This window comes from Eptatretus burgeri, chromosome 1 (assembly GCF_056783735.1).
Source record: "Eptatretus burgeri isolate ZD-2024b chromosome 1, Ebu_testis_v1, whole genome shotgun sequence".
In the NCBI taxonomy this organism is placed as follows: domain Eukaryota; kingdom Metazoa; phylum Chordata; class Myxini; order Myxiniformes; family Myxinidae; genus Eptatretus; species Eptatretus burgeri.
The window spans coordinates 35,549,232-35,567,257 of NC_140961.1; the positions used below are offsets into that span (position 1 = coordinate 35,549,232).

At 43.0% G+C, this 18,026-nt stretch overlaps 2 protein-coding genes across 2 annotated transcripts in view; one reads left to right on the forward strand and one right to left on the reverse strand.

Annotated features, from left to right (window-relative positions):
• LOC147034224 (mitogen-activated protein kinase kinase kinase 15-like) overlaps positions 1 to 16,651 on the forward strand; it is an 87,442-nt gene extending 70,791 nt beyond the window's left edge. Inside the window, exons 22-28 of the mRNA XM_085878810.1 lie at positions 2,615 to 2,800; positions 6,838 to 6,943; positions 7,140 to 7,311; positions 7,499 to 7,611; positions 7,790 to 7,902; positions 13,359 to 13,435; positions 15,443 to 16,651. Coding sequence (XP_085734936.1) covers positions 2,615 to 2,800; positions 6,838 to 6,943; positions 7,140 to 7,311; positions 7,499 to 7,611; positions 7,790 to 7,902; positions 13,359 to 13,435; positions 15,443 to 15,509 — 834 coding nt within the window. The 3' untranslated portion in view covers positions 15,510 to 16,651. The remainder of the gene's footprint in view (positions 1 to 2,614; positions 2,801 to 6,837; positions 6,944 to 7,139; positions 7,312 to 7,498; positions 7,612 to 7,789; positions 7,903 to 13,358; positions 13,436 to 15,442) is intronic.
• LOC147034221 (uncharacterized) overlaps positions 1 to 18,026 on the reverse strand; it is a 150,708-nt gene that overhangs the window by 122,616 nt on the left and 10,066 nt on the right. The window contains exon 2 of the mRNA XM_085878875.1: positions 17,386 to 17,522. The gene's annotated coding sequence lies outside the window, so the exon portion shown is untranslated. The remainder of the gene's footprint in view (positions 1 to 17,385; positions 17,523 to 18,026) is intronic.

Here is an 18,026-nt window from a genome sequence, read left to right on the forward strand (position 1 = left end):
AAGTAGAATAGTGTAAATGACTGTGCTGTGAATAATTGCTTATTCGGTTTTAACTTTTCCTTTGCCTTTTATGTGCATTTTTCTTTTGCTGTAAATACGTGCCTTCCGTGCTGGTCTGTGTGAATTAAACGTGCTTGTGTGAACTTGTTCCCCGTTTCGCTGCGTCCTTTCCTTTGTTTGCCTCTCCATCCTGCTTCACGTAAGGGGTTCGTAGTGGGTGCAACATCCCGGTAATTAATCGGAACCGTCAAGGCCGACGATAACACCGCTCGGTTATCACTGTAGCACGGAACGAACCGCTTAAGCGGTTCGTGTCCGGAGTCAGCCTGTGGCGTGGTACGATCGCCCGGTCGACCATTCGCGCAGGTACTTAGGTAGATCGAATTTGGCGAGCAACCCTATCCTGCGCGGGTGGGCAATTGGCACGATCGTGGTGAGGTTAAACCCCCATCCGTGACTAGCTCCCGGCGTTGTTCCTGGAGGGTCACGATTGAATTGTCCGTCCGGTGGGCGAGGTGCAGCGATTCGAGTTACGTGGCCGTTCGCACGCCGGCGGGCGCAAATTCGCAACAATATTGTAATTTCGTAAATACACTATTTTCTCGTCATGAACGAAGATCGTCCATGACGGACGTGACGTGACGGCACGCGACGAAATATCAGTTGTTGTTTTTTTGTTTTTTTTAATTCTTTTTTCCTCTTCTTGTTGTTCTTCTGGTGAAGACAAAACCTTTAGGACATGGCTCTTGGACACATTTGTCCTTGTTCAGTAATGACTGAATCCCACCTGTCCATAGAGTCCAGCTTTGTGAAGGGGACAGGATATTGTTGATTGGTGAACACTGACCCCCTCTCGGACATAGAGCCTTGCACATCTTTCTAAGTCATTTTTGGATTTGCAGTGACATCCAAAAACCAGGTTCCTGCTTGCCTGCTGTAGAGTTTGGATGGGTGGCCTGATCTGGGTAGAGTCTGGGTGGTATTATACATCTTCCACTTCTTAATGATGGATTTCACCAAACCGTACTCAAATGGATAATGAGTGACTTTCGAGTCTTCTTATAACCCTCACCTGAATGTGCTTCTCCACCACTTTGTCTGACTTCATTGGAAAGCTCCTTGGTCTTCATGTTTGCCTTGTTGGTTGACCAAATGAGTTGCACCTTAAAACTCCTTAGCTCAGTCAGGGAGCTTAATTACCTTCGCATTCTGCGAAAGGTTATGTTTTGGTCAGCATGTATTTATTTATTTATTTGTAATCTTGTGATTCGTATAACTCAAAAAATATTAAACCAAATTGCATGAAATTTGGTGGGATGATTGGTTATTAGCCAGGAAGCATTCGATTAGATTTTGGGATCGTTCGGATCAAAGGTCAAGGTCAAGGTCACGAAAAGGTCAAAATCGTCTTTTTACGATAACATGGTCAATTTTTATTCAATTTGCATGCAACTAACGCCAAAATGTTCAGAATTCAACGCTTCATCTTGTGATATGCAATATGACACAATGACGCCCATACTCTTGTTACCGGTTAGGGGTCAAAGGTCAGGGGGGTCACGACCTTGAAAAATATGCGGTTTTTGTCATAACGCGGTCAATTCTTGTCCGCTTTACATGAACCCAGCACCAAAATGTTCAGAATTTAATGCCCAATCTTGTGACACAATGACGTCATAACACATGTCACCAGTTGGGGTAAAATGTCGGGGGGGGGTCACGCCCTTGAAAAATATGCGGTTTTCGGCATAACTCAGTCAATTCTTATTCGATTTGCATGAAACCAGCATCAAACGAGATTACCTTCTCTTGTTGAAACGTTGTATTCACCGAGCTTGCGAGTGAAGACTCGCCAAAACGACGTGAGTTGATTGTTGTTTAGTCCGTAGCCCCCGAAAGTCGGGTGGGGGTCATGACATTATAGATATGTGGTTTGTGTCATAAGACCATTCATATGAAACCAGTTCCCCACACTCATACCAAGAACAAAAAAAGTAGTGGCGGCGAAGGTATGCGCTCTATGAGTGCCCGTTCTAGTTTTAAAATTAAACCACTGATTACATAAAGGTGAAACATATTACACTTATTTTGTTACTTTTCAAACAAATAATTTGTTCTTGTTGTGATTTCGGATTAATTAGGAAAAGGTTTTGAATACTTATACAACTGAAAATCATCTAATTTTATCTGTTAGTCTAACTTGTTCACATTTTATCTCCATTTTTTGACTTCATTACTTTGGAGTAGCTTGTGAAGACACTATATATTACATTTGAATCAAAAGTATCATAAAATAAGCTGAGGTGGCATAAAAATGTGAAAACTTTGGAAGGGTTGAATACTTTTGCAGGCCACTGTAGCATGATATTTCAAAAAGTTGTGGACAGGTTATGACAAAACCTGGTGGATGAATTGGGTAGGTTTACAAGAACAAGCCTATTCAATTTTGATTAAGGTCTGGATGTAGATCCAGCCTATCATTGGGATACAAAACGTAAACTGTTCAGCATAGCGGAGGTATGCGCCCGACCGTGCCGTTCTCCTTTTTATTGTGGTGACGATGGTGAGAATGATTATACATCGTTGTGTGAGAGTAATATTTGTATGTTTGTAGAATGGTGAGCCTGCACCGATTTCGGAGAAGCAACTACTGGATTTGCTGTCAGGCTTGAGAGAGTTCATTCGACAGCCAGATCCAACATGCCTTGCCACCTCTATGTATGCTTTACGACTTCAACTCCAACACCAGCCTGACACCATGACTCATCTGCATACACTCCTAATGAACTTCCAGGATGTGGTAAGTAAATTGTTTGGAAAATGTGCAGTCATATGAGGTACTGATGTTGTTGAATTGTGCGGTTCTTGTGTTCCTTGTTGTCCTGCTGATCTTGTTATTGGACGATTTCCTGTGTGGCGTTCTTCGGTCCTGATATCCCTATTAATTTTGGTGCTTGCATGTTGTTCTGGTATTCATTTAAATTCAGCATTCCCTTCATACCTCATTTTTACTTTATTTTATGGCTCATGATTTTTCGATGCTTAGACAAGGCTGAGCTGCATTGAGGCTTCATGTCCATGTGACCAAGAAGATGTCACTATCCTGTCTACATATTAACAGTTTTCCTGCGTAGGCAGATTGTGAAGCATTCTCAAGTCAACATCCATGATGCATTAGTGTTGACATCGTTCGGGCACAGTTGAAAGTGAGCTTGACCAGCTACGAGTGCCAAGCCAAAGTATTGGGGCTCAGCCATGTTCCTTTTTTCCAATGATAAGTGGAGAGCATGTCAGTATGGTGACAATGGAGCCACAAACTTGCTTGTGGAGCCAAGGCATGAATGCCAATCTGTATGTTTCATTTGGGGTCTGTATGGAGTTGTGCTATTAGGAGAGGAAACATGCATATCATAAGTTTGTGGTGACAGATAATAAGTTGTGATCGTTTTGAGGGCTAAGAACCAATCATGGACAGATCACCACTCTGTCGCAGGATGAAAACATTTCTTCTGAGCAGTCACTGGAATCGAACCCACAACAATGAGAGTAATGTAATAAGGCTTTAGATACTCCACCACAAAGACCTGGGGTCACTTGTAATGATTGATTATCTGTAAAATATCAAGCAGAATTGTGATATAAATTCATTTTACAACTGTAATTAATCTCAAGTCTGCTTGTCTTTGTCTATAATAAATTATATCTTTGCTCAGTCTTTTCTTTCTTATTACCCTCGCCAAAGGAGGTTTTTGGTTGTTTGTTTGTCCGCACAGAACTTTAATGCTTTTATCCGCAACCGTTTGCCAGATTGAGACAATTTTCACCATTGGAGCGACTACTCATGTACAATGTTTTAATCATCAGTATGACGTCATAGGTCACGTAGTGTGGCAGCCATGTTGGAAAAACCGAACAAATTTGGACCTCTGTATCTCTGAAACCGCACCAAGTTAAATATTGAAACTTGGCACATGACAAGTACTCCTCATGGGGAATAACTGTGATTATTTATTACGTTATAGGTGCCTTCGTTATGACGTCATAATTGCATATCGTTACCCTCATAACAAAAGTGCCTGTCATTTTTTCCAGTTTTGAGAAAAACACAAAAAACTGCACCAATTCTTCATCAACGAATATTTATTCACCATATCTTGTGCGCAGAGTTGTTAATGGCAGCTAAATGAAACAAATCTTGTTACTCATTATTATGATTACATCGTGGCTATAGATGACTGGCAGAAAATCTCAAAAACTGGAAAAAATGACTTCGGCACTTTTGTTATGAAGGTGACGATATGTAGAATGCTACATCCGATCAGTATGAAAATTTTTGAGGGTCATCTAGGAATAAAATGGTCCACAGAAAGAAATTTGATGACATCATCGGTCACATGATTCGGCAGCCATGTTTTTTTTATGTTTTTTAACCTTCAAAAATATTCTTCTTTGAAGTGCCTGAACAGATCGAGGTGAAACTTTACACGTATGACCGCCTATCCATGAAGAACAAAAGGTTCACACATATGATGTCATAGATCACATGGTTTGGCAGCCATACTGGATTTACCCTAACACCAATAAAAAATCTTCTCCAGAACGGCTAGACAGATCGAGGGGAAACCTCACACAAATGTTCCCCAAGCCATGGGTGTACACTTTTGTTAAGTTATAATTGATAGGTCACATGGTTTGGCAGCCATTTTGGATTGAAGAAAAATATTAAATAATGTTTTCTCTTGAACCGCTTAATCGATCAACATGAAACTTCAAAATTATGATCTGGCCGTGATGGGGAATACATCTATCTATAATTCCAGCAGTGTGTGTGTGTGTGTGTGTGTGTGTGTGTGTGTGTGTGTGTGTGTGTGTGTGTGTGTGTGTGTGTGTGTGTGTGTGTGTGTGTGTGTGTGTGTGTGTGTGTGTGTGTGTGTCTGCTGTTTCTCGATAACCTCTGGTCCGATCTAATTGAAACTTGTGAGGTATATTGTTGGGGACCTGAGGATGTGCCTTTTCAAGGTTTGATATTAATCGGACAAGTGCTTCCTAAGTTATGGCCATTTATTTACCAAACCAATGGCAAGACACGTTGTTGCGTGGGCGTGGCCGATGGGGAAGGTAAGCACAGCCACGTTCCCCATTACGGGTTACAACGTACGGGCTTCCGGAGAGTGATGACCGTGTATTCTAATAATTTCTCGATTTCTTATGCGCATTTATAGATAAACAGAATGGCCCAAGTTATGATCGTTTTCATATTAGACGGTGTATAAATTTCGGGAACATCAGAGTGCTGGTATGCTCCGAACCAGGAAGTAAATTTTTTTCTCTCTCTTCTCTTCTCTTTTTGTTTTTCCTTGCCACGACATTGCGAAAAGGTAAAATACGTTGGCGCTAATTGAATAATTGGGTATTAAAAATAAATTGCGAATAATCGTAACTGCGAATAATATCGAACTTCCGGGTCACGCACGTACGGGCACGTGAGAGCGAAGAAACGGCCTGTGTGGTTTATTTATTTTTTATTATTATTATTATTTTTTTTTTTACGGGCACGTACTAGTATTTTAAATTTAAACTTGTTTGGATGCATGATCTGGCAGCCAGAATTATTTATTTTTTTGATCTGGGTCCTTGTTTTTTAATTTTTTTTGGAATAAGGCTCACTTAGCTGTGCCTGGATGGGTTTGAGGGTAGAGGAGTAGCAGCTGAAATGCGAATCCTATCTAGCTTCCTCCTGATGACTTCATCTTTGCTTTTTGCTTGTTTGGGTTCTTTCTGATTACTCCAATGCAGAACTGTACCTATTTGGTCTTGCATTTGATTTGAATTGAATTAATTTTAATCCCATTTTAAATTCAGTTGAATAATACCAAGTTGAATACCATGAATGACCCTGACGTTGATTGAAAGCTGATTACCAAATGATGTTGATACTTGTTCTGCTCGGATTTTACAAAAAATATCTACGTTAAGACTGTAGCTACACCAGGAGGTCCCAAAAGTGAAAACAGGAATTGAATAGAACTTAAGATAGCTTCGTGAGGCGGCAAGGAAGACGATGGAAGCCTCCCCTCTGCAATGCATTCCACACAGATCGAGGATACAAAACATTCAAATTTCACAAATCTTGATGCATCCGAGTGAATCAACCTTAGCGACTGCGAAAAGTGAAAACGGAATTTAAATTGAACTTAAAATAAACGTGTGAGGCTGAGTGGAAGCCAGTGGATTTCAATGAGGCAAATGGAATCAAACAGCAACCACTACCCACTTTCAGTACACGACATGCAAACGGAATAAAATGTGATTTTTTTTACAAACTTCATGACAACCGAGTGTTAATCAACCTTAGCGACTGTGAAAAGTGAAAGAAGGATTTTAATTGAACTTTTTAAAAGTTCAGCAATTTGAAAACCCCTCCTATTGACAGAGTCAAATGTCAGGGTCACATGGGCTGAGCAGACCAATCACAGCAATAAAATAAATGTGAGTAGGAGGAGAAAACGATATGAAAATCCCTCCTATTGACAGAGTCAAACGTCGGGGTAATAAACACCATGGGTTAGTCAGGTGTCCAATCAAAGCTGGATGTCTTGGTACCCGGTCATCACTGCCAGCAGTTATAAAGTGGCAGTTCTAATTATGTCTCATTAAATTACGTAAGACACCAGTACACAAGCGCCACACAAAACTACACAAATACCACACAAAACAAGTTCTGGTAAGGGTCTGCAATCTCTGATTGCTCTTTTTCTTGTTTCTTCTGTTTTACTTTTTTGCATTTTCTCAAGTTGTGTTCTTTCTCCTACTACCCTTTGCTTTCATGTGGTGCAGGTTAGCAAGGTTCTGCGAGACCACAACATCAAGCCTCATTGGGTGTTTGCCCTGGATAATTTGGTTCGCACAACTGTGCAAACAGCTGCCAGCACCCTTATTCCAGGTAAGGCCTGCTTAACCAGAAATAAAAAAAAAACATTTGTGCATCTTTACATGTGTGCTCTTCCTAATCTTTCTACCTGTCCATTCGAAGAAAGTATGGCGATAATGAATTTTGTTTCCATGGAAAATCATTTTCATTGACGCATCATGCAGATGAAGTGGAGTTGATAAATATTCCCAATTTCCTCTGATGACAGATCTGGAACAAGAGGATAGTAGTTTCCATGTGGAAGAGGCAAATGGTAACCATGGTGATGAGGGTCATGTGACCTCAGGTGTTAGCACACTGAGTTCTGTGGGGTCAATACAGCACACACAAATCGTCATGCTGAAAGAAAAGCTTGAACAACTACAGATCCAGAATGGCAGGTGAGATGATTATTGGGAATGTGGAGAATCTGAGGTTTTCTGAATCAGGATGAAGATCTGGTTTTGTCTCTTACCTGTTTAAATGTCACTCCCTCACAAATCCTTCTCTTTTTTTTTCAATCATACTTTCCAATGGCAATACTTTGTCTTCTTCACACCTTGTGTTGGTCTTTCCTGGATACTCCAGATTGCTTGAAAAACTGATTGAAAAGGAGCAAGAGTACCATGAGTTGCTTGAGCGCTCCATTGAGCATCGCACGGATGACATACGTTTGTTACATCTTCGCAGCCACCCCATAGGTACGCTGTGTGTTTATTATTAGGTGGTTGGTATTTCAGACCTTGGGGTAATAGCGGTAGGTGGAGTTTAAAATAAAAACCTTTGCTCCAAATCTGAGAACTTTTTAAAAATTAATTTCTGCTTTCAACTTATCTTTGTGTTGATTATAGTCCACTTCCAATTTCATTGTGCATGCAGATATCCCAAAGCTATTTGAGAAACTTAATGAAACACAGAGAGAGTGCAACTCCAACCCAGAGCTTGAGAACTGGCTAAAAGAGCATGGTGCCGATGGTCACAGCGTGGAGAAGGTGTCAACAAATCTGCTTACTTTTTATCCTCATCTTACCTTCCTGTCTTACTTTCTCGTTTATTTCACTTGACATACATCCTCTTACTCCAACTTTATACTGCAATCGATACTCAAAAATAAAAGATGATTCGAAACTTCAGAAACATTTAAAATATTTAAACAGCTGGACATTTCTTAATGCTTTGTCGTTTTATTGACGTCATGTTTATTTGCCTAGTGATCTCTCCAAAAAAAATTACAATCCTTGAATGAGGTGTTCAAGCTCGCAATTTCTGCTTCAATGGCATCAGCCTTGTTATCCTCGTCTGAACATTCATGGCATCAGCCTTGTTATCCTAGTCTTACCTTACAGCCTTGTTATCCTTTCCTTAAAAATGCAAGATGGGCTGACAGGATGGCCTAGAAGTTAGCACACTTACTTCTAAGCTGTTTAACCTGGGTTTGAATCCAAACCCAGCTATAAACTGTCATTTCTGTGTTTCACATGCAGGGTGATTCATCATTGTGTGTGCCGTCCCTCGGATGGACGTTCAGCTGATGTCCCATCTGCCGACATTACTTAGTGGACATTAAAGATCCCATGGTGTCTGTCAGGAAGAGTAGGCGAGGTATTGCTTTCAAGGAGCAAATGTGCAATGTACAGAGAAGGTATATTCCATTGAGGTGTAAATCTAGAGACAGAAAGAGACCTGGGTAGTTTAACAAGGAGGAAAGGAGTGTTATTAAGGATAAACACTGTATTTCTTAAGTATATAATAACTGTACGAGAATCAGACTCATCAGCATAGGACTAAAGCCAAGAAGTGTGTGTGTGTGTGTGTGTGTGTGTGTGTGTGTGTGTGTGTGTGTGTGTGTGTGTGTGTGTGTGTGTGTGTGTGTGTGTGTGTGTGTGTGTGTGTGTGTGTGTGTGTGTGTGTGTGTGTGTGTGTGTGTGTGTGTGTGTGTGTTCATAAAGCATAACATTTTCTCTCTGCTGATCTCTCTGCCCCCCATATATATATATATATTTATATATATATATATATATATATATATATATATATATATATATATATATATATATATATATATATATATATATATATATATATATATATATATATATATATATCTCTCTCTCTCTCTCTCTCTCTCTCTCTCTCTCTCTCTCTCTCTCTCTCTCTCTCTCTCTCTCTCTCTCTCTCTCTCTCTCTCTCTCTCTCTCTCACTCTCTCTCTCTCTCTGTCCCATTCTTGCTCTACCCCCTCCCAATACAGTGCAGTACCCTCCTGCCACATCTCCCCTCTCACTCTCCCCTGTCTGTCTGTCTGTCTGTCTGTCTCTGGTGGTCATTTATAGTATGACTGGTGGTGCATATAAGTAAATCAGACACAGGTGGATGTGGTGTAGCCTGCGGGCATGCAGGGCGGGGCATGATGATGGGAGGAGGGGTCGTCGTGGTCATCGTGTCTGCAAGGAATATAAGGAGTGCGCGCCGCCTGAGGCGTTGTAGGAATGCAGTAGTCGCTCGGCGTGTGAGTGTGCGGAGTACGTAATAAAGGAGAGCCGCGGGCAAAGTACGCCCGCGCTCTTGCTTGTGCAATACAGCCCGGCTCGACTGTTCCCCCGCTCGTGTCTGCCTGCCAAGCATCTTCTATCAGTACACCACAGTTGGCTGACGAGGATCTTCGGATCGGCGTGTGCAGGGCGGCAGCGGATAACCCGTGCGGTTCCAGGCTACGGAGCCAAGGGTCTCGCCAGCACGAGCATGGCAGAAGGTCGGTGCACGGCGCACGAACGCATGCCCGCCTTCGTCGGAATCGACTTCGGCCACGTCGAGTGGGCAACGGCCGCGCTCAGTGTTCGTTTTATTGAGGCACGTCAGATCGGGGGAATGATTTCTGCAGAGCCACGGCTAAAGAACGAGGACACTCGGTTCGGCTCGAACGCGGCGTGGGACGTCGCGCGAGCTCTGAAGAATGTCCGGGGTCTCGATGGTCGGGGCACAGCAGATGGTCCGGGGGTCAGCGCGATGTGCCAGGCACGCACGGCCATGCGCACGGTCTGCGGCGCGGGTCATGGGCGAGCGTTGCAATGCAATCACTCGGACGGCGGTCTGAGCACTCGAGGTCGTCTATGGTGTGTGGGCCGAGGGTCATCGCCCATCGTTACAGTCATAGATGGCGGTGTGCGAAGCGATCCTTCCGTCCCGGGTCAAGACCTACCGCCGGTATGGTGTTCAGTGCATGGCGTGCACGGTAACGCCCCGGGTCGAGTTTTGCAGCCTGAGCACGGAGATTCCAGCGACCCGGAGCGGGAGATGCTGCCCATGTTGAACCTGGTTTCAGTTGGTCCTACGGTGACAGGACCGATGCCAGTGAATGTCGAAGTGATCGGGGCACTGATCGGGTGTCGAATTGAGTCCACTCGTGCTGCCCGCGCATCGCGCGCGTACACCGGCGAAGCGGTTGCGCCGCTTGCAGCGCCCGACGTCTCGGTGCTTTACCGGGGGCGAAGCGCCCTACTCACGGTGTTTGTGGTGCGAGGGGAGGGGCCCGTCCTTTTGGGTCGGGACTGGCTGGCGCACCTCGGGCTGGATCTCCAGTTCGTACCTCCAGGTGTGCCGGTGCTCTCTTCGATGCTTTCGTCGAGTACCGAGGGCGAGGTTCTGGCGGCGGGAGCCACGTCGATGCAACGGGAGCGGCCGTTCGTTGCTGCCTGCAACGGCGGTGTGCGGTTCGGGAGCAGCAGGAGCCGTGCCAGCTCTCGCGATGGGCTCTCGCGCGTCGGCTGCGTGCATGATGCGAGGTGCGGTGTTGTTCGAGCAGCTTCAACGGGATGCGGTGAGCCCGTGGCGTTAAAGGAAGTCGCGAGTCACAACATCGAGGCAACAACCAAGAGGCGGACTCGTGATGTGGGTTGTGGGTTGCTGTTCATTGCATATTTGTTTTTCCTTGCTCTAGTGATGCAGTTTAGCGTTGTTGAAATAAATGCCAACAGTTCCTGTGTGAGAGTGGGTTTGGCGGAGATCAATCGATGGGTTTTGCAGTATGGCCAATGTGAGGTGGTGGCTTTGGGAGCGGTGATGGCGAATAAAGAGGGGTTGTTGGCCTCCAGTTGCCCCAGGCCACGGGTAGTTGTTTTGTCGGGTGCTGGGATTTTATCAAGAGAACGCGCTGTACGGAAAAAAATGAGTTTGCAATGGTTCAAATGTTATTCCTATTGATTTATAACGAGCTTATGGTTGAAGTGTGGTTTAAATGGAATTGCTACCGTCTAACTGCCGTGTGGGTCTCGGAGATCGACTCGGAGCCAGGACTGGTGCGCTGGTCGGCGTTACCCCCACCTCTGGTTGCGGCAAGGTCAGACGTGCCTGGCACCGGGGGCGCAGCTCTCGGTGTTCGCTCAAGGCCGTTTAGACGGGCGTTGGCATCTCAACTGATTGTGGTGCGTGGGTTGTTATGGAGCATTGGTTGCGTCCAGCCAGCGGCGCTGTTCAGCGCCCCCATCCAAGGTCCATCGAGTCTGGCGCTGGCGCCACGGCTTCCAGACAGTGGGCTTCCGACCTCGGAATGTTTATCTGCTTCAGGTCTGCCTGGGGGAGATGTGCCGCCTTGTGGGCCGGAGGCGTTTGATGGTGCCGGGGGAGGTTTGCTCGCTCGGGAGGTCGCCGCGACCTCGCCAAGGGCCATGTAAGCATGAGCCGCCTGGGGGCGTTTTCGCTGCGTAGTGCTGCTGTGCTTCTCCAGTAGCTCGCTTCCACGCATTATATGATGTGATGTGCTGTTATACTTCGCTGTTTTCATTTTTTGTGCCTTGTCTACTATTATACCGTAGTCCTTCGTGCTGTTTATGCTTATTATGATGGTGATCATTTAATAATAATAGTTTTAGGAGGGAGGAGTGTGGTGTAGCCTGCGGGCATGCAGGGCGGGGCATGATGATGGGAGGAGGGGTCGTCGTGGTCATCGTGTCTGCAAGGAATATAAGGAGTGCGCGCCGCCTGAGGCGTTGTAGGAATGCAGTAGTCGCTCGGCGTGTGAATGTGCGGAGTACGTAATAAAGGAGAGCCGCGGGCAAAGTACGCCCGCGCTCGCGCTTGTGCAACACAGCCCGGCTCGACTGTTCCCCCGCTCGTGTCTGCCTGCCAAGCATCTTCTATCAGTACACCACAGTGGAGGCCATTCAGCCCATCATGCCTGCATGACAACACTGCACCAATTTATCAACACAAGATCCAAAGAAGAAAATGCAATTTTTTTTAAAAGTGTTTTTGGGGGGTTGTTTATTTATTTATTTATTTATTTATTTAGTTTTTCTTGTTACCTCTGCCACCGAAGGTGAAGGAGGTTATGTTTTCACCCCCTTTCTGTCTTTTTTCTGTTTGTCTGCTTGTTTGTTTATGTACAGAATGTCTCAAAAAGTTGGGGACGGATCCAGATGAAATTTTGTGGACAGGTTGGGTGTGTGACAAGAACGAACTGATTCGATTTTGGTGAAGATCCAGATCCGGATCCGACTACTAGAATTTTAAAAGTGATTATTCACCATTGAGAGTGCCAAAAACGATAACTAGCACAATATCTCAAAAAGTTTTGGATGGATTCAGATGAAACTTTGTGGACATGTTGGGTGTGTAACAAGGAAAAATTGATTCCATTTTGGTGAAGATCCAATTCTCGATATGAGAATTTTTTGAGTGAATCATCACCATTGAGTGATAGGGTAAAAATAATATGGAGCACGATATCTCCAAAAGTTGTGAACGGATTTGGACGAAACTTGGTGGATAGGTTGGGTGTCTGACGAGGACAAATTGACTTGATTTTGGTAAAAATCTGGATATGATAATTTTTTAATTATCAAAGTGATTCTTCACCATTGAGAGATGGGGCCAAAAACGATATATAGCATGATATTTTTCAAATATTTATTGGGCCCCATATGTTCTACCAGATCAGGCATCAAGTGGTGGAAGTATGCGCTTTAACGAGTACCCTTCTGGTTATGGGATGGATTGGTAAGTCGTGAATATAATTTGTTCTGTCTTGTTACTGGATTAGAGTTTGTGTAGATTTCAGGTTCAACTCAAAGCTAGTGTTCAGCTTATGTGTATACACCAATCTTCTTGGAAAGCAATGTCCTGTTAAGATGTTAAACCAGTTATTCCATCTACAATCGCTTGTCGATGTTTGGCATATTGATTTTTATTTTCATTTTTTTCCTATCAGAGTATTCTTCTGTGCACATCATTGCATCTAAAAAAAATTTCATGGATTTATTGTGACCTCACAAATATACAAAAGATATCTTTATCATCGTTAATAATTTCTTCTGCAAAACCCGCTCTTTGGCCAAGCTCCGTGCCTACCTTCTGAACGCTAACCCATGTTTATGCTTATTACGCAGTCTCCTCGAACATCCTAAGACATCCAGCCTTCCCTCCCTTTTTATCTGCCAATACTTCATTTGCAGATCCTGGCAGAAGAATACACACTGCACGACTTCCTCTTTTTAGTCACGAGGACCGACTTGGAGGCTTTAAGACTCAGGTAAGACCTGACATGTATTTTTCAGTAAAACATTTGTTTAGCTCAGACCTCGTAATAATAAACAGAAATTATATTATAAAAGAGTTGTTATCAACATAATTCTCATCTCCAGCAGTGTGTTTCAAAATAGTGAATGCAATTATCAGTACCCTGACACCTGTGTATGACCTGAATAGTGTGGTGGAGTGGTGTGTGCTTCCCATGTAAGCTGTCTGTCAGCTCAGCTGCTCAGTGTTTGATTACCAATGGAATCGTAGCCAATTAAATCTCCCATACTTATTACGCAAATCTCCCTGGTGCATTACCAGCAGGAGTCACATATTCAGTAACTGTCCAGAAGTGACTTTTATTCTCAGTCTTATCCACTTGTGCTTGTATACAGATGTCATGTGGATTCTGTTGTATTTCTTGTAACGAGTCACCCATCAGGCAGCTACCTCGGTCAAATTCCCTTCCTAGTACAACACAAACATAAGGCTGTAAAAAGGTTTATGGCTGTTCACTTCCTATTTTTTTGGTGTGACCCCAATTAATTTGTGACCCCAACAAACACCTATATGACATCATCATTCAATGTGTCTGTTTTCTCTGGAGAGCTCACTCAGAATTTATCAAATATCTTCCAATGGAAAATAGCTTGTTAGAGTTTTGATTTCACAAGCACAGTGTTATTTTTGGAAGTTTGAGAAAACCTGGTGGAAGGGAGTCATGTATGAGAAATGTGTGGGGGTTGTGCGGGGGCGGTGAGGGGATGGGATAAAATGATGGAATAAAACATGAGACACGGATGGTGGCAGTGGACGATGATTGTGGATGGAATGAGGGTAGGGTGATGAGGGGATGGAATAAAAATTGTTATAGTTGAAGTGTTTAAATTAGTTTAAAATGTTAATTTTATTTGAAAATCTGTGCCATCTGTGAAGGTCAGTTTTTACAATAAGAAAGCTGAATGTGTGGATTGGAGTGACAAGTTTGTGTGCGAGTTTGTTTTTGATCAGCTCTGAACAGTCTGTTTTCTTATTTACTAACATTTACTGTATGCATATGCTTGTGAAATTGTTTAAAAAATATTTTTCAACAAAATTTTACTCATATATTTTTTTTCTTCAAGGAATTTTCAAGAAGAAAGACATACCCAAATATTTAACACCCTGTTATCAGAAACCCTTAAAAATTATTTTTAAAAAATAAAAAAACGATTGCCAATCTTACCTTATTGGGACCTTTCCTATTCCATAACAACTGCATTCGCCTTGTGAGGTTTCACAAATGGTGATCCTCCATTGATCAATCAGATCAAAGTGCATCTTTTAACAGAATGACTGACAGCACACCTCAGCTCTTTTGTTCCTCGCTTCTCCTATCTGTGGAACTGCCTTCCTGAGGCTATTTTAGCCCACTCTTCCTTCCAGGACTTAAACACTACCATCTCATGTCATCCCAAAACCTTACCCATAATCATATTTACCCCCACTGACCCTGCCTAGTTAAATCCTCTTGATTGCACTTTGTGGGTTTTTCTCCCCTCGTCCCTCTCCTCTTTTCTTGTTAATTGATTCCTTTGCTTACCAGGGCCAACTGCTTATCCAATGCCCAACTGTCAGTTCATAACCTCTGTCACATTGCTTTTCCATGAGCCTCAATCTTTTCTTTTTTAAGTATAGTGTGTGTGTGTGTGTGTGTGTGTGTGTGTGTGTGTGTGTGTGTGTGTGTGTGTGTGTGTGTGTGTGTGTGTGTGTGTGTGTGTGTGTGTGTGTGTGTGTGTGTGTGTGTGTGTGTGTACACACACTAGTCCTAGCTTGGAACTAGCTGTTCTGGAACAAGTTATTTGATAGTTCATGACAGGAACAGCAATAGAGGTTTTCACCAGAATGACATACTGTCGGGTTAAATGAAAGGAAATGTGTGAAATCATGCTTGTGCTACAGTTCAGCTACATCCACAAATAATAAATGTAGCACATAACACCAAAATACTCATTCCTGTGTTCTCTTTCACATTGTTCAGGGGGGGCACACTGTGCAAACTATGGAAAGCGATTTTGGAGCACAGAACTAGCCTGGAGGCCACCTGAGAAGATCATAGATTTGGGCCATGGGTGAGGCAAGGACAAGGTTGAAATGTATCTGATCTTCCATTGTTGTAATTTCAGCAACTTCCAACAAATCAGCAATCCAATCAGCCTGACCAGAAACCCGTGACAACGGTGACATTGCTACATGACCAATCTATTGGACATAGGTAGAACAATGTTGATGTCGTGGTCACAGATACAAAGCTGGTAGAAATCTGTTTCACAAACAGCCTGAGGGATGACCTCACAGTTTTGGAATTGTAACCTTGCTACAAGAGATGCATACATCGTGCTGCATGAAAGGGAATTGCCTGCACAAGCCAACGCCTGCAGAAGACAACAAAATTGAGACGATGGAAACATTTCACGATCAATCCTTTTGGATTGCGCTTCATGGAGAAAATGGTGCATTGAGAGGTCAACCGGGTGGAAGAGTGTTGCCTCTTATCTCGCTCAATGGTGACAACACCTTTGTACCAGCTGTGGATTTATGGTGACAATTGTAAAAAAAAACAAATGAAATATAATGTAATATTATATTTGGGGTTTATGGGTCTGTCTTGTTTACAAAATGCTACTTTTATTCCTTTACCTTACATGTGCCTGAGCACCTTTTGATTTGTAATTCTCTATTTATGCAGAAATATACCATTTGTGTGGAAATGCAGTCACTTTTTTATCTGTATTTCCACAGAGGTGAAACTTGTTTATTTTTTGATTTAGAAAGACAAAATCAACCGAATGATTAATCTTAACCCCAGTATTGTGAGATGAAACACTGTCCCGTAGATTTTTATTACCTTATAAGTCTGAAGACAAAAGGTGGAGCACTACAATATTACTACTACTATTATAATAATATTTTTTTTTATATGGAGTGTTTATTATTTTAAGCATATGAAATGGAAACTTTTTTTAAAGCAGTGCCTTGTTATAAGGTAACTCTGTGCTTGGCATGTTTGTAGTTAGTCTGCACTGCTCTAAGGCCTGATATACTCACAGGGATGGGGAAAAAAGCCTCAAGTTTTCACTTGTGTGAGCAGAGGATGAGAAACATGTTATGAGGTTATTTTACACTGAATGAAAAATAGTTATTTAAGGAGCTATATGAAATTGCTTTTCAAATAAAAGTTTTCACAATATGCTGGTTCTTTTGTTGTTGTTTTTCAGATTCTGTCCTTCATAGCAGTGCCGCCTCCTTGTCCTTGAATAAAATATTAATAACGAGAAGGGCACGCAGTAGAGCGCATACCTCTGCCCCGCAATGCCTGATCCACGAGAACATATCAGGCCCAATATATTTTTGAAATATCATGCTGGATATTGCTTTTGGCCCCATCTCTCAATGGTGAAGAATCACTTTTAAAAAATTATTGGATCCAGATCTGGATTCGGATCTTCACCAAAATCGATTTGATTCATCCTTGTCACACACCCAACGTGTCCACCAAGTTTCATCCGAATCCATCCACAACTTTTTGAGATATCGTGCTCTATATCGTTTTTGGCCTGATCTTTCAACGGTGAAGAATCACTTTAAAATTCTCGTCGACTAATCCGGATTTGAATCTTTACCAAAATCTAGTCAGTTTGTCCTTGTCACACACCCAAACTGCACACCAAATTTCATTCATTTCAGTCCACAACTTTTTGAGCTATCCTGCACACACACAAACAGACAGACAGGGGTGAAAACATAACCTCCTTCACTTTCGGTGGCGGAGGTAATTATGGAGGCCCATACTTTTGACAGAGCTTTGGGTATTTCAAAACGGATCAAGAAACGTTTCAATGTTAGAACCAGTCTTGGTCAGATCGCCCTCCACTGAAAAGGGCAGAAATTTGTAATTTGTACAAGATGCTGGCGACAACTCACCTCCTCATTGCGAAAGATACTGCGAAAGATAGATAACGTCCACCGAACACCAACTAATACAAGCAGGTGGGACACCCGGCTTAACGTCCTTCGGATGGATGGCACACACCCTGATCCATCGCCCTGCATGCAAAACACTATGGTGACAGTTTATAGCTTGGTCAAGTTTTTGACACCAGCAAGACAACTCAAATCGCCACGATGAAACTCCATGGATTTACACATTCATGAACCATTGATGACAAACAACATAAATTCTATTTCATAGTACCATTATACAAAGGAAAGCCGAGTTTTGTTTCATTTCTTTATTCAGACAGAGTGCATGAGCTTGCAGGATGGCCTCGATGTATGCACATTCACCGATGAGCCATCTAGCCTGGGTTTGAATCTCAGCCCAGCTATAAACCGTCATCCTGGTGTCTTGCAGGTAGGGTGATTTTGTTAATGTGTGACGTTCATTGGATGGACGTTAAATCGGGAATCTCATCTGCTTGCATTAGTTCGTGTATGCTCAAGATGCCATGGTGTCCTTTGTGAATCATAGGTGAGCTATCACCAGTAAGCACCCTGAACAAATTTCAAATTCTTGCTCTAAGCTAGAGAGGGTGTTGCATCAGCAGCACAGCCACACCCTCATC